This window comes from Furipterus horrens, unplaced genomic scaffold (genome assembly GCF_987537825.1).
Source record: "Furipterus horrens unplaced genomic scaffold, mFurHor1.1.pri manual_scaffold_7, whole genome shotgun sequence".
NCBI lineage: Eukaryota > Metazoa > Chordata > Mammalia > Chiroptera > Furipteridae > Furipterus > Furipterus horrens.
Genome location: NW_028327177.1, coordinates 86853333 through 86867057, shown reverse-complemented (window position 1 = coordinate 86867057; position 13725 = coordinate 86853333). Strand labels below are relative to the sequence as shown.

The 13725-nt window shown below is 39.4% G+C and overlaps 1 protein-coding gene across 1 annotated transcript in view; it reads right to left on the bottom strand.

Annotated features, from left to right (window-relative positions):
* Positions 1–13617, bottom strand: part of LOC150004748 (cadherin-related family member 3-like) — a 126035-nt gene extending 112418 nt beyond the window's left edge. The window contains exons 1-2 of the mRNA XM_090284924.1: positions 13593–13617; positions 685–881 (exon numbers count right to left, since the gene is read on the bottom strand). Coding sequence (XP_090141050.1) covers positions 685–881; positions 13593–13617 — 222 coding nt within the window. The remainder of the gene's footprint in view (positions 1–684; positions 882–13592) is intronic.
* Positions 13618–13725: the final 108 nt, after the last annotated feature.

Genomic DNA, 13725 nt, shown 5'->3' with positions numbered 1-13725 from the left:
CATTCTGAAGGTTGCTTTGTATGTAGCTCTTCCTTGGGAAAGCCTAATAAGTCCAATGTCCCCTTTAGGTGTGTTCACAGACATGTGGGCCATCTTTCATAGCTCTTATTACACTTACACTTTTATACTTGTGTGAGTATTCACTTGATTAATAGATCTCTATAAACTAGTATACACCAGGAGAGTAAGGACCATGTTCCACCGTGAGAGCCCCAGTGCCTTGCCTTGTGTCTGAGGAGGTCCTCAGTGGATCTCTATAAAGCAAATGCCTCTTGATATCCTAAAGAATGTTTAGCCCTGGCTGCTGTGGCTCAGTAGATTGAGCGTCAGCCTGCAAATCAATTGTTGCTGGTTCAATTCCCCGTCAGAGCACATGCCTGGGTTGCATGCCAGGACCCCAATTGGGGGCATGTGAGAGGCAACCACACATTGATGTTTCCCTCTCTTTCTCCCTCCCTTCCCCTCACTCTGAAAATAACTAAATACAATCTAAAAAATAATAATGATAAAAAGCTAACAGTAGAAAATATATTTTTTTTTAAAAAGAATTTTTAGAGGGTCTAGCAATAATGCGTCTAAATGAATGGGTTTTAAATAATATGCAGAATGTAAGAAGGGCAAGGATTGTTTTACTTTAGAATCCTTGTGGTACCAAGTGATTGTACTATTTGCTTAGATACTTACTTCCCACTGATGTGTGGATCGACAAAACAGCACAAACGGATGGACTACAGGGTTGGCATTAATGATAACAGGATCTTCAATCAGAGAAGTGGGAGGTGGGACAGACACCATGATTATGGCTACCCGTGTATGATCAGAAACATTCTCCAGAAGAGGGCTGGCATTTTCAATGGCAAACTTTGGAAATGCTAAAACATCTTAGAAGAGGAAACACAAAATATTACTTTTTATAAGGGTTTTTGTAATATTTCCCAACCTCTTTAACATTTAAAAACTACAAAGGAAAAGCACAATAAATACTTACAGTTCTTTTTTTTATTTAAAGTTGTAAAATCAGCTGATGCGGCTTAGTAGGATCATTAAGAACTGTGAAGGATTTGAGAATTTACCCTAATTTCCTGCAAACAAGTTGGTCTGTCAGATTACACATGGACTCCTGGTCAGAGACTATGAGGGTTAATTTTATGTGTCAATCTAACTGGACCTCAAGGTGCCCAGACATTTGGCCAAACGTTATGATGGATGTGCCTGTGAGCATGATTCTGAATGAGATTAACATTTGAACCAGGGTCCTTGAATTTGGGCAGAATGCTATGGGCTGAATTGTGTTCCCCCCAAATTTATATGTTGAAACTCTAATCTCTAATGTGACTGTATCTGGAGATAGGATCTTTAGGAGATAATTAACATTAAATGAAGTTATAGCGGTGGGACCCATAACTGAAAAGACTGTGGCCTTATAAGAAGAGGCAAATCTCTCCTTTATACTTGACATATGACTTCTATTAACATTTATATTTCTTTTTAGTTTAGAAAATAAATAAATAAAATTACACAGAATCCTGCCACCCCAAAAAAGAGGCAGACCTCTTGCTCCCAACTTTTTTCATTCTCTGCCATGTAAAAACATAGGGAGAAGGCTAGAAAGAGAGCCTGCACCAGAACCTGACCACACTGACACCCTGTTCTCAGAGTTGCAGCCTCCAGAACTGGGAGAAAATCAATGTCTGTGGTTTAAGCCACCCAGTCAATGGTACTTGGTTATGGCAGCCTGAGCTGACTATTACAGAGTTGGGACATCATTACTCTGGTTACGACAAGCAGCATGAGCTTTATATTCACATAGGTTCCCCTTGCTCCTCAACATAAAGCAGACCTTGTAGATACATGTGTGCACTGGGCTTGCATCATATTTGAGAAACCCTGAGCTTAGAGAACCCAAATCTTTTTTTTTAATGTTTTATTGATTATGCTGTTACAGTTGTCCCAATTTCTTTTCCCTTTGTTCCCCTCCACCCAGTGACCTCCCTCTCTCAAGTTGTCCCCACCCCCCCCTAGTCCATGCCCATTGGTTGTGCACATAGTTCTTCTCAACATGTTACTATCTACTTCACTCCCTCCTACTATGCTTCTTAATTCCTGTACCATCTCACTCCCTTTCTCTCGTCCCCCTCCCCACTGACCTCCCCCCAAAATGTTCCCCATACCTATAATTCTTTTCCCACTCTTGTTGCCTACTTAGTTTGCCTTTGTTTCAGTTCCCTAGCTTCTGTTGTTGGTGGTTGTGATACAGTTTTTATTTTAATGTTCATAGTTTTGATCCTTTTTCTCCTAAATGAGTCCCTTTCGTCGGCAGCCGTCCGTCTCGAGAGACGATGGTGTAGCTTCTTAAGAGTCTATCTGCACCGCCGAGAATGGCTGTGCAGTCCGACTCGGGAGTGACACGGTATCTGTCTCCTCCCGTGTTGAATCGACATCTTGCGATGACGCTGGAGTGTCCTCTCCAGTGAAGCTGAAGCTACAGAGCCTGGGCAGGGTGATATGGAGGGTCTGCTGTTGCCCATGCAGCAGACCCCCCCTCTCTACGCAGCTGAAGGATCCAAGGGAAAGACGGAGTCCCTTTAACATTTCATATAACAGTGGTTTGGATCTGATGAACTCCTTCAGTTTTACTTTGTCCTGGAAGCACTTTCTCTGCCCTTCTATTCTGAATGACAGCTTCACTGGATAGAGTAATCATGGTTGTAGGTTTTTGCTTTTCATTACTTTGAATATTATTTGCCAGTCCCTTCTTGCCTACAGAGTTTCTTTTGAGAAATCAGTTGATAGTTTTATTGGGATCCCTTTGTACATAATTCTCTTCTTCTCTCTTGCTGTTTTTAAGATTCCCTCCTTATCCTTAATTTTTGACATTTTGATTATAATGTATCTTGGTGTGGTTCTCCCTGGGTCCAGTTATTTTGGAACTCTCTGTGCTTCCTGGACCTGTAAGTCTATTTCCTTCCCCAAGTTAGGAAAGTCCTGCTTCATTATTTTTTCACATAATTTTTCAATTTCTAGTTCTTCTTCTTCACCTTCTGGCAACCCTATGATTCAAATGTTGGCCCACTTATAGCTGTCCCATAGGTTTCTGAGCCTCTCCTCATTTTCCTCACTTTTTGTTTCCTCTTTCTGCACTGGTTGACTGTTTGTTCCTTCCCTATGTTCTTATTTGTTGATTTGATCCCTGGGTTTCTTTCCCTCACCATGAGTTTTGCATGTGTTTTTGTTCATTTCAACAGGAGTAGCCTTCATTCCTTCCCCGTCTTGTTTAAGATCTGCTGTTAGGTCTGCAAACATTTTTATAACCAAAGCTCTGAACTCTGTCTCAGAAAGATTTCCTATCTGCTGATCCATTAGATTAGAAATTTGCTGTCTGGTCAGCTGCATCACTGGGATCTCTATCATAATCTGTGCCATCCTGACAGTTTTGTGTTTATCTTTGCTTCCTGAATGAGGCTGTCACACCTCCTACACTATAGGGGGCAGAGTCCCGTGCACTGGTCACAACCAGGCGACCCTTCTCACCACGCTGTGGTGTTTTGTTTGGGGGTGGGGGTCCAAGATGGATTCCTGCTGTTCACTCTCTGCTGAGAGACTGGGAGCCTCCTCCTCCATCCCTACCCCCTCTGGGCCTCACAGTCCAAGGTAATAGGGATCTGCATTCCCCAGTGTTGAAATCGCAAGCTGAAGGGTCTGGTCTGCAGCTGGGGGTGCTCCCCAGGTGCTTCTTGCCTCCCCTTAAATACAGGTGTCTGTGCTTTCTGCCTTCCCACTGCTTTTGCTGCTGCTACTGCCAGCACGCTTGACCTCTTCACCCTGGCTTCGCCCCTCCTACCCGTCCTAATGAGCACCACTTTTTTATAACTTCATACATTGGACTTCATGTAGCTTTATTTTTTGGAACTTCTGGTTATTTCTGGTTTTGCGGTAGTTGTATTCTTTCTTAGTTGTGGAGGGAGATGAAGAGTGGCAGCCTAGGCCTCCATCTTGGCCAGAAGTCTGTGTGTTTGCCTCTGTGTCCAAATCTCTTTAAATGAACCATACACCTGCCTGATCCTTGCCAAGGAGAAAAGAAATTTATTTTAGAACATGATAAACAAAGCACTCTTTCACAGAGAGAGGCACTCTCTCTATCCTTATTTAAACATCCTTGAAGAGATAGTCCAGAACACAGGCAGCCAGTGACCAGAGTCACAAGATGTCCAGGAATATAAGAGACCGTAAAGAACTGTTTCTGGGTGGGGTTGGTCTTTCTCTCTCTCCCTTTTTTCAAACTTGTTTAGAAATGTGTATCCAGTGCTCAGTGATCCAACCCACTTAGTGCATACTTATCTCTGTGTGAAGAAGGCTACTTCCTGAGGACATGTACAACTCTGCCTGAGTGAGTGCCAGAGAATTCATGTCCCTGGAAGTGGCCCTCAGCTAATGACCCATAGGGACCTGGTAGTTAGAGACCCTGACCTCCTCACCCACCCTTCAGTATGGGTAATTCAGGGGCTCAAGATGTGTGTCTGCATTGGATCTCTGAGGTCCCAGTGGGACTGAGCTCAGTTACCCCCAGTGCTCACATGTGTGATAACACACCCACCACTGGCTGCCTTCCACTCATCGTCTCACTTTCTTATCCCTGTGCTGGTGTTTCCTGATATCACCTCTCAAATTTATTACTTATACTTGAACCCTTCTCTTAGGTTCTACTTCCAGGAGAATCCAAACTAAGATGATCTGATATAACCGTTTTTTGCAATGCATAATAAAACAAAGACTATTGCAGTGACCTTCAGAGTAATGAGCATCAAATTGAGTAGCTCTCAGGTTAACGCTGAAGTGTGGAAAGATCTCTGGTCCTGCTGGGTCTGCTCCCTACCCACTTCTCTGGCCTCATCTCTCTGTCCTTTCCTCTTCACAAGCTCTATTCCTTACCTTCTTTCCATTTCTCTAGTCCAACTCTGGACCGTTATATAGATTGTTATTAAAACACTTTTTTGCAACCCAAAACTCTATACATCATTCAGTTACCTCTTAGATGCCACTTCTTTCAGAAAGCTTGCCCTGCCCTGCTGCTTAGGTTGGATTAGGTACTCACTGGCAATGTTTCCATGTCTCCATTATAACATTTGACCTTATATTATGTAATTGCCTTTCATGTGTATGACTCCTCAGGGAATCACAAACTCTAACTCCAAGAAATGTATTTATTGTGAACACTAAATAAGAGCACCTAACATATATCTGTTGAATGAAAAGTAAACAATATTAATGATCATTTATAGGACACTCTCACACAAACCCTTTTTATTAAATCCTCACAATAGTTCTGGGATGAGGGGTACTATTATTATTACTTCAATGTTGCACATAAGAGAACTAAGGTATAGAAAGGCCCAAATGGCCTTATATTTCACAGCTAATAAATGATAGAGCCAGAATTTGAACCCCAAACTTGCTGGATCCAAATTGCATATCCTTAAATGATAGAGATGAATGAGTTCATGATTCAGAGGGAAGTTCTTTGGCATAAAAATTGGGGAAAGCAAAAGCCTTCAGAACTTCTAAATTTGAGAAGACCCTTACCAAATTGTTAGCAATTGTTCCAGGAGGAAGGAGACCACATTGGTAATGGACTTCAGAATCAATCAGACTCTGACTTAGATCCTAGTTCTTCATCTTACTGGCCACACTACCACTTGCACAAGCAAATCATCTTCTCTTAAGCTAGAAGTCAACTGCTGCTTGATAAGAAATTTCTTTGGCTGGACTAGGTTAGGGAGTAGGTCAATGTATTTAAGATATAAGCAATTTAGATTATTGCTCATTATTTTAATAAAGATTTGCCATTCACTGTCATGGGGAACATAGGATTTCTTTATACATCAATTTATTATAATTTTTAGTAGTGGCTGAAAATAGTTCCCTAAATGACATTACCCCATACAACTTCTGTCTAACCCTGCAGTGTCATGAAGGCTCAAAATCACAATGCCTTCAGAGACAAAAGTCATTATATGCCCTACTGGGCTGGCCTACTTTGACTCTGTTCTTCTATCTTGCCTTCTTTTCCTCTCTTTTATTTGTTCTCTACTGCCCTTGAATTTTAGATGGACTTTGCAGTGGAGATTTTAGATAAGATGACCAAGTCTAGAATATCAAAGCTTCTTTGGAAAAAGCAAAGATTAAGACAGTGCCCTGAATTCAGATCCTGTGGCTTCTCCATTCTCAAATGGAAACTCAGTTCCAATTTAGTTAGTCAAGCAATTATTGAGTGCTAAGGTAAGCCTGGTATTGTAATATGATGATTTAGTTTTTCAATGTATAATAAAACACAAATAATATTGCAATAGCTATTCCCAGTAAGAAAATACATACACACACATACACATATACACATGTATAATACATATATATACATATATACACACGTGTATCATACATATATATATGTATATATACACATACACATATATAGTCTTATACAATGATGAGTAGGGCCTCATTCTTGCTTCATCTCTCCCACCCCAGACAATCCCAGCCTAACAGGAGGCGTGATGTACCCAGGTGGAGAAATGAAGCAGACACTGTCAGTGCTCCCCCCACCTCCCTCAGCTCTTACCATTTCAGGGCACGCAGGCCCAATTTCCTTCTGCTGAAACCTATATCTTTTTGCCTGATGATGCCCTCTAGCACTGAAGTGCTAGAAAATTAATGCTTATTTCTTTTTTCTTTTTATCTTTTCCTTCATCCAAAGAACTTCCTTGACTCTGAGTTATTTCATGAACCTGTTTCTAAAAATGATCACAAGCTTCTCTTCAGTTATATTTTCATCGCCCTCTTTTTTGAATCATCAAATTCTCTTCTGCTTCTAAACATGTACTTAAGGTCATAATACATCCTTTCTGTTTAGGAAATCATCTGAAAATTTCTGAACCCTGAAGTTTGTAAATGGAAAATTTTCATTTCCACTCATTGATTTCCCTCTGGAATAGCATTTCAAAGTCTTATTCAGGATTTTTTCTCCACAGCTGAAACTTGCATTCTTTTAGGGTTACATGTGTATGGTGGGGTGGATGGTTGTGGTTATTTAGCAAGGTATGATGCTTAGATGTTGTGATAAAATAATAGCTCCAACCCAGAGATGCCTACTTCCCAGTTCCCAGAAGTTCTGAGTATGTTACATTACATGGCAAAGGGACCCTGCAAATGATGATCTTGAGATGGGGAGATACCCTGAATTATGTGGATGAACCCAACATAATCACAGGGATCCTTAAATGTGGAAGAGGAAGGCAGAAGAAGAGAGTCAGAAGAGATGTGAATAATGATCAGAAAGAAGCAAATTTTCTGGCTTTTAACATGGAGGAAGGGTGAGACTCACCCAGGACTGTGGATGACCTCTAGATGCTGGAAAAGAAAAGGTAGTGGGCATATCCCTAGAGACTCCAGAATAAAATGCAGATATGCCAGTACTTTGATTTTAGCTCATGTCAGACTTCTAACTGCAGAACTGATGTTCATAAATTTATGTTGACTTAAGTCACCACCAAGTTTGTGGTAATTTGTTACAGCAGCAAATGAAAACTAAATCAGGGCTTATTTAGATAATATAAGAAAATATAAATATGCATCTTTTATATGATTGAGCTACCCACAATGTGCTAAAAGTGAAATCAAGTAACCTCACTCTTGCTCTCAAAATGCTTTGGTAGCTTTTCATCTCATAAGGTGAAACCCAGGTTCATATGCTGGTTTCCAGAATGTGACAGAAAAATCCCCCCTTTATTTATCTGGCCTCAAATTCTACACTCTTGGCCTCACTTCCTCTGCTCCAGCCACACATACTTTTCTGTTCCTTAAACATATCAAGGTCTTGCCCTAGGGCTTTTGCCCTTATTATTCTCCCTGTCCAAAATCCATCTCCCTGGATTTTTCATTCACGCACTTCCCTTAGGACTCTGATATAATGTCTCTGCATCAGAGAGGTCTTCCCAGGCCACCCTTACATAAAATAACACATCTCCCACTCCTGCAGTTAAAAATTATAAAATACCATATATTGTTTATTTTTATTATTTCATTTATTTATATTATTTTGTTTACTTATATTATATGTTTATTTTCTGCCTCCTTCCTCCCACCTTGAATACAAGCTTCACAAAACTGAGGACTCTCATTGTTAGGTCTCTGCTCTGTCCCCAGGACCAAGAATAATCAGTGTCTAGCCAGATTAGGCACTTAATGAATACTTGTTGAATGAATAGGTGAATAAATAATGGAATAAAATTATTCTGTTTTGCTAACTGAAGTAGATCAATTACATACTATTGGCCTATTCCTCAAGACCTTATTAATTTGTGACTCTATATGCATTTAAAAAGTTGCAACTGTGTGACATTTCACTGGTTCAAATGTTCTGTTCAGTTCTATAGGTTGATCCATGTCAAAAGTGACTTTTGCATTTGATGATACCTCATTGCCATTGCATTAAAGAATAAATTTATTTTAGATTTTCTTCCATTTATTTTTATATGTTGAAAAATTTGGTAGTATTCCACTAAAAAGAATATATTCTGAAAATCAACTCAATACTTGAACATATAATAATCTCTAGAAAAGAGAACAATAATTTTCAGAGCATACCAACCCATCCACAGAACTGTTATTTAAATAGGTAAAGTTGACATTTTATTATTCATTTCCTGTCAAATTAATTCAATAATAAACTCTCTACTTTCTGCAACTAAATCAATAAATCAAAATAAAAAGGATTGAAATGACAGTAGGTTCATAGACTAATGGAGATTGAAAGGTTACACCTTTGTACCCCCACAAAAAGGAGATTTGAAGAAAACTTGTTGCACTTCTTTAATAGAGATAGTAAAACAATGTCCAATTGTATATAGGACATCAGGTATAGTGGAGACTGCTAAAACCAAAAACTGGTGTCTACCTAAGGAGGGCAGCAACTACTTGTCCACATGGGAATGTGGTTTAAGTTGCCAGATCTTCTTATTTCTTGTAAGGGTCCTAAAATTAAGATATTTTGGTGAAATAGTGTATTATTCAAAACATCTGGTATACCAAATGCATTGAGAGTCTCTGGTTTGTGATCTCAGGTTTAAGATAAAAATATTCACTCATAGAAAAAGCAAAATAAACCCAGGCCTCTATGGTCAACTAATATTTGATAAAGGAGGAAGGAACATAAAATGGAGTGAGAAGAGCCTCTTTAACAAATGGTGCTGGGAGAACTGGACAGGGACGTGTAAAAAAATGAAACTAGACCACCAACTTACATCACACACAAGAATAAACTCAAGATGGATCAAAGACTTAAATGTAAGCCGTGATACCATAAAAGTCCTAGAGGAAAACATAGGCAGGAAAATTTCAGATATCCCATGTAACAATATCTTCACAAATACATCTCTTAAAGCAAGAGAAATAAAGGAAAAAATAAACAAACAGGACTACATCAAACTAAAGAGTTTCTGCTCAGCAAAAGAAAACATCAGCAAGATGAAAAGGAAACCAACCATATGGGAAAACATATTTGCCAATGATATCACAGACAGGGGACTGATCTCCAAAATATATAAAGAGCTTATATGCCTCAACATCAAGAAAACAAACAACCCAATTAAAAAAATGGACAAAGGACCTGAACAAACACTTCTCTGAAGAGGACATACAGAAGGTCCATAGACACATGAAAAAATGCTCAACATCATTGGCCATCAGAGAGATGCAAATAAAAACCACAATGAGATACCACTTTACACCTGTCAGAATGGCCATCATCAACAAATCAACAAACAGCAAATGCTGGCAAGGATGTGGAGAAACGGGAATCCTACTGCACTGTTGGTGGGAATGCAGACTAGTGCAGCCACTATGGAAAACAGCATGGAATTACCTCAAAAAAACAAAAAATGGAACTGCCTTTTGAACCAGCAATTCCACTGCTAGGATTATACCCCCCAAATCCTAAAACCCTAATTCAAAAAAACTTATGCACCCCTATGTTCATAGCAGCTCTGTTTACAATAGCTAAGTACTGGAAACAGCCTAAGTGCCCATCTGTAGATGAGTGGATCAAAAAACTGTGGTACATTTACACAATGGAATACTATGTAGCAGAAAGAAAGAAGGAACTCCTGCCATTTGCGACAACATGGATGAAACTAGAGAGAATTATGCTTAGTGAAATAAGCCAGGCAAAGAAAGCAATATACCATATGATATCACCTAATACAGGAAACTAAAGAACAACACAAACAAACGAACTAAATAGGACAAAGAGTAGAATAGTAGTCAATAGGGGGTGGGGGAAGGGAGAGAAGGGGGATAAGTAAGGGAAGGGTCTAGTCAAGGAATGTGTATAAATGACTTATGGACATGGACAACGGGGAGGGATATGATTGAGGGAGAAAGGGTGGGTTGGGTGGGGGGGGAGCAATGGGGGAAAAATGGGACAACTGTAATTGAAAAACCAAAAAATAAAAGGAAAAAAAGAAAAGAAAAGAAAAATAAAAATAGAACAAATTAAATTAAAATAAAAATCTTTCTGAGGTTTCATTATATCCTTACTTTACTAAATATCCCATCCACTGAGTTTATGTAATCAATTCACCTGTTATTTCAATTTCAAAGAGACAATTGAATATACAAAACTGGAGCAGTATATTCATTAAGAATATCCCATATCTGAAGAAAAATTCTGTTTAAAGACTATCAGAACTATAGAGTAGCCCTGTCCAATATGTAAGTTAAAATTTTCTAGTAACCACATTAAAAGTTTTTTTAAGTAAAATTAATTTTAATATTACATTTTATTTAACCAATACATTCAAAATATTACTCCAGCACATAATCAACATTTTTAATAAGAAGTTTATGTTAAGATAGTTTACATTGTTTTATTTATTTGAAATCTTCAAAATCTATTATATGTTTTATACTTACATCTCAAGTTCATATCAAGTTCAGTGGATTGAGCGTCGGCCTGCGAGCTAAGTGTCGCTGGTTCGATCTTCCAGTCAGGGCACATCAGAGAAGGAAAACTCTGACTCCAAAAAACCTCCGCTGCCTTGCGGCATACCTCTTCAGGGGAAAGGCTAAGGGAGTAAACCCCGACAGAAAATCCGGAGCCGGAGTCCCTAAGGCGGTTTGACGTTGTAGTCAACACTGGCAACTCCTGCGGCGCACCTGAAGCCAAGCTGTATTGACTCCGTCTTTCCCTTGGACCCTTCAGCTGCGAAGAGAGGGGGGGTCTGCTGCATGGGCAACAGCAGACCCTCCATATCACCCTGCCCAGGCTCTGTAGCTTCAGCTTCACTGGAGAGGACACTCCAGCGACATCGCAAGATGTCGATTCAACACGGGAGGAGACAGATACCGTGTCACTCCCGAGTCGGACTGCACAGCCATTCTTGGCGGTGCAGATAGACTCTTAAGAAGCTACACCATCGTCTCTCGAGACGGACGGCTGCCGACGACGACGACATCTCAAGTCACACTGGCCACATTCAAGTGGTGAATAATCATAGTTGAACGGTGGTTACCATACTGGTCGGCACAGGTATGGAAGTTTGGTCATGTTTTTGCAAATCTTATCATTTATTTTTATTGGAATATCAAATCTAATCATGTCTAAGGAAGAGTTTGGAAATTAGAGAGTTCTTTCAGTTTTCGTATACCCATCATTTATTCTTGGAATATTAAACATATTAACCATATTAAGATGACTTTTTGTTGACAATAATGACAGTTTGGCTTTTATCCAGTTCTAGATGTGACTGGTCCTAAAGCAAATGTCAAAATTCATCAATTGAGTGATTTTATGAAATCAAACCATGCAACATTAAGAAAAAAAATTGCTTTAACATCTTGATGTTATGCATTCTAAAATTTGGTAATTAATTTTTTAATCTTAGGGCTTGATTTTTTTTTAGTTTAATGTAATACATACCCATTTTTAAAAATCAAACATATAAAATATATAAAGCAAAAAATTTTACTGTTCTACTACCATCACACTCCCAATCTCCAAAAGTTACGCTGCTAAATATCTTATATATATTCTTCCAGAACTTTCTATGCCTGTGAGCATGTGAATATAGCTGGATTTTTAAGAGTTTTAGAGCATCCTATCTCTATTCCACAGTACACCATGGACTACCTTTTTATCTGCACATCTGAACACACAGATCTGATTTCTTCTTTTAATGGCTCCAATGTCCGTAGTATGTCTGTAGAACCATTTATTTAATCCTGTGTTGATATACATGTAGGTTGCCTCTTGTTTTTGTTATTACAGACAAGCCTACATATATCCTATCATTATGTATTTCCATGAAATTAGTTCCCAGAAGTGGAATGCTGGCTCTGAGACCTAGTACATATTGACAGAGTACTCTCCAAAGAACTTGCACGTCTACGCACATCAAACATATCTGAGAGGACGTTTTGATTGAAATGTGCATTTTCCAGTGTGGCACAGCCCTGCACCCTTGACAACTTCCAGGACCAACACCCAGAAGTTACTAAAGAAAGTAAAAGCAAACCAAATGACTATTTCAGAGATACATGTTAGGAATCTAGAGTTAAAGATACCAACCTGGGGCAGCAACCAACATAAAAATCAAACGTAAAAAAGGCATTATGTACTGGAAAGCCTCTTGCTTCTACAGAAACACTCGCTCCAGCCCTTGCCTTCGCTGATTTCCAGGGAATGGCACCCTCTCAGTCAGGAGTCTTCTCCAGAAAAACATTCTGTCTCTAGGTGCTGTGTACACACTTCCTGGTGACACAGGTCTTGCTAAGTGATCTGTAAAGTGACACCTTCTTCTCTCAAGAGGACAAAAGCTTCAGTAAAGAGACTTTCTTGAACAAGGGGGAGAGGGGGATTCCCCAATTCATATTCTTCTACAAGCAAAGGCCTCCTAAATCCTGGTAACTTTGGGGTGACAAGAATTTATGGGGACCCTTCAGGAAATGGTTGGCTCACCAGACTCATTCATTTTTAAAAGGATGTTGTTTTAAAATAATTCCAGGTCACTAAAGTATATTGTACCACCCTGTTTTATGTCTTTATCTCTCCCGGACATGGAATAAGACCCAGAATCTCTGCTTACCCAGTTTACAGAGGGCTTACAAGTTGCTAGGTGAGATTAACATGCAATCAGATAGAGATAAGACCCAGAATCTCTGCTTACCCAGTTTACAGAGGGCTTACTAATTGCTAGGTGAGATTAATATGCAATCAGGAAGAGATAAGATGCAAAAACTATTTAACAACTGGTCAAAAGCCAATAGAATGCAAGTTAATACACAAGATAAAACTTAGGGAAAATCAGCTTTAGGACTACTGACGGGAAAGACCTGGCTAGCTCAATGTAGTGTATATAAAAAGATCTCTGGGGGCTGTAAATTGGTGATTCACAGGCCAAATATGACCTGCAGGCCACATTTTTAAATGCACAAAGCTTCTTAAAAATTTAAAGTTCAATAAGATTTGATTGGTCCAGCACCCTGCAGTTTACCACCATTCCCACCCCTTCTTGCTACACCCCACAGCTTCTCACATTTACCTGCCTGACTCCTGCAGACATTCATGTTTGCAATCTCGGACTTAGAGATTTTAATCAATTGCTATCTCAATAGGAGTCAACAGTTGTTATGGTTACTGAAATAGGTTTATGCAATCTCAGATGTGTTCAATAG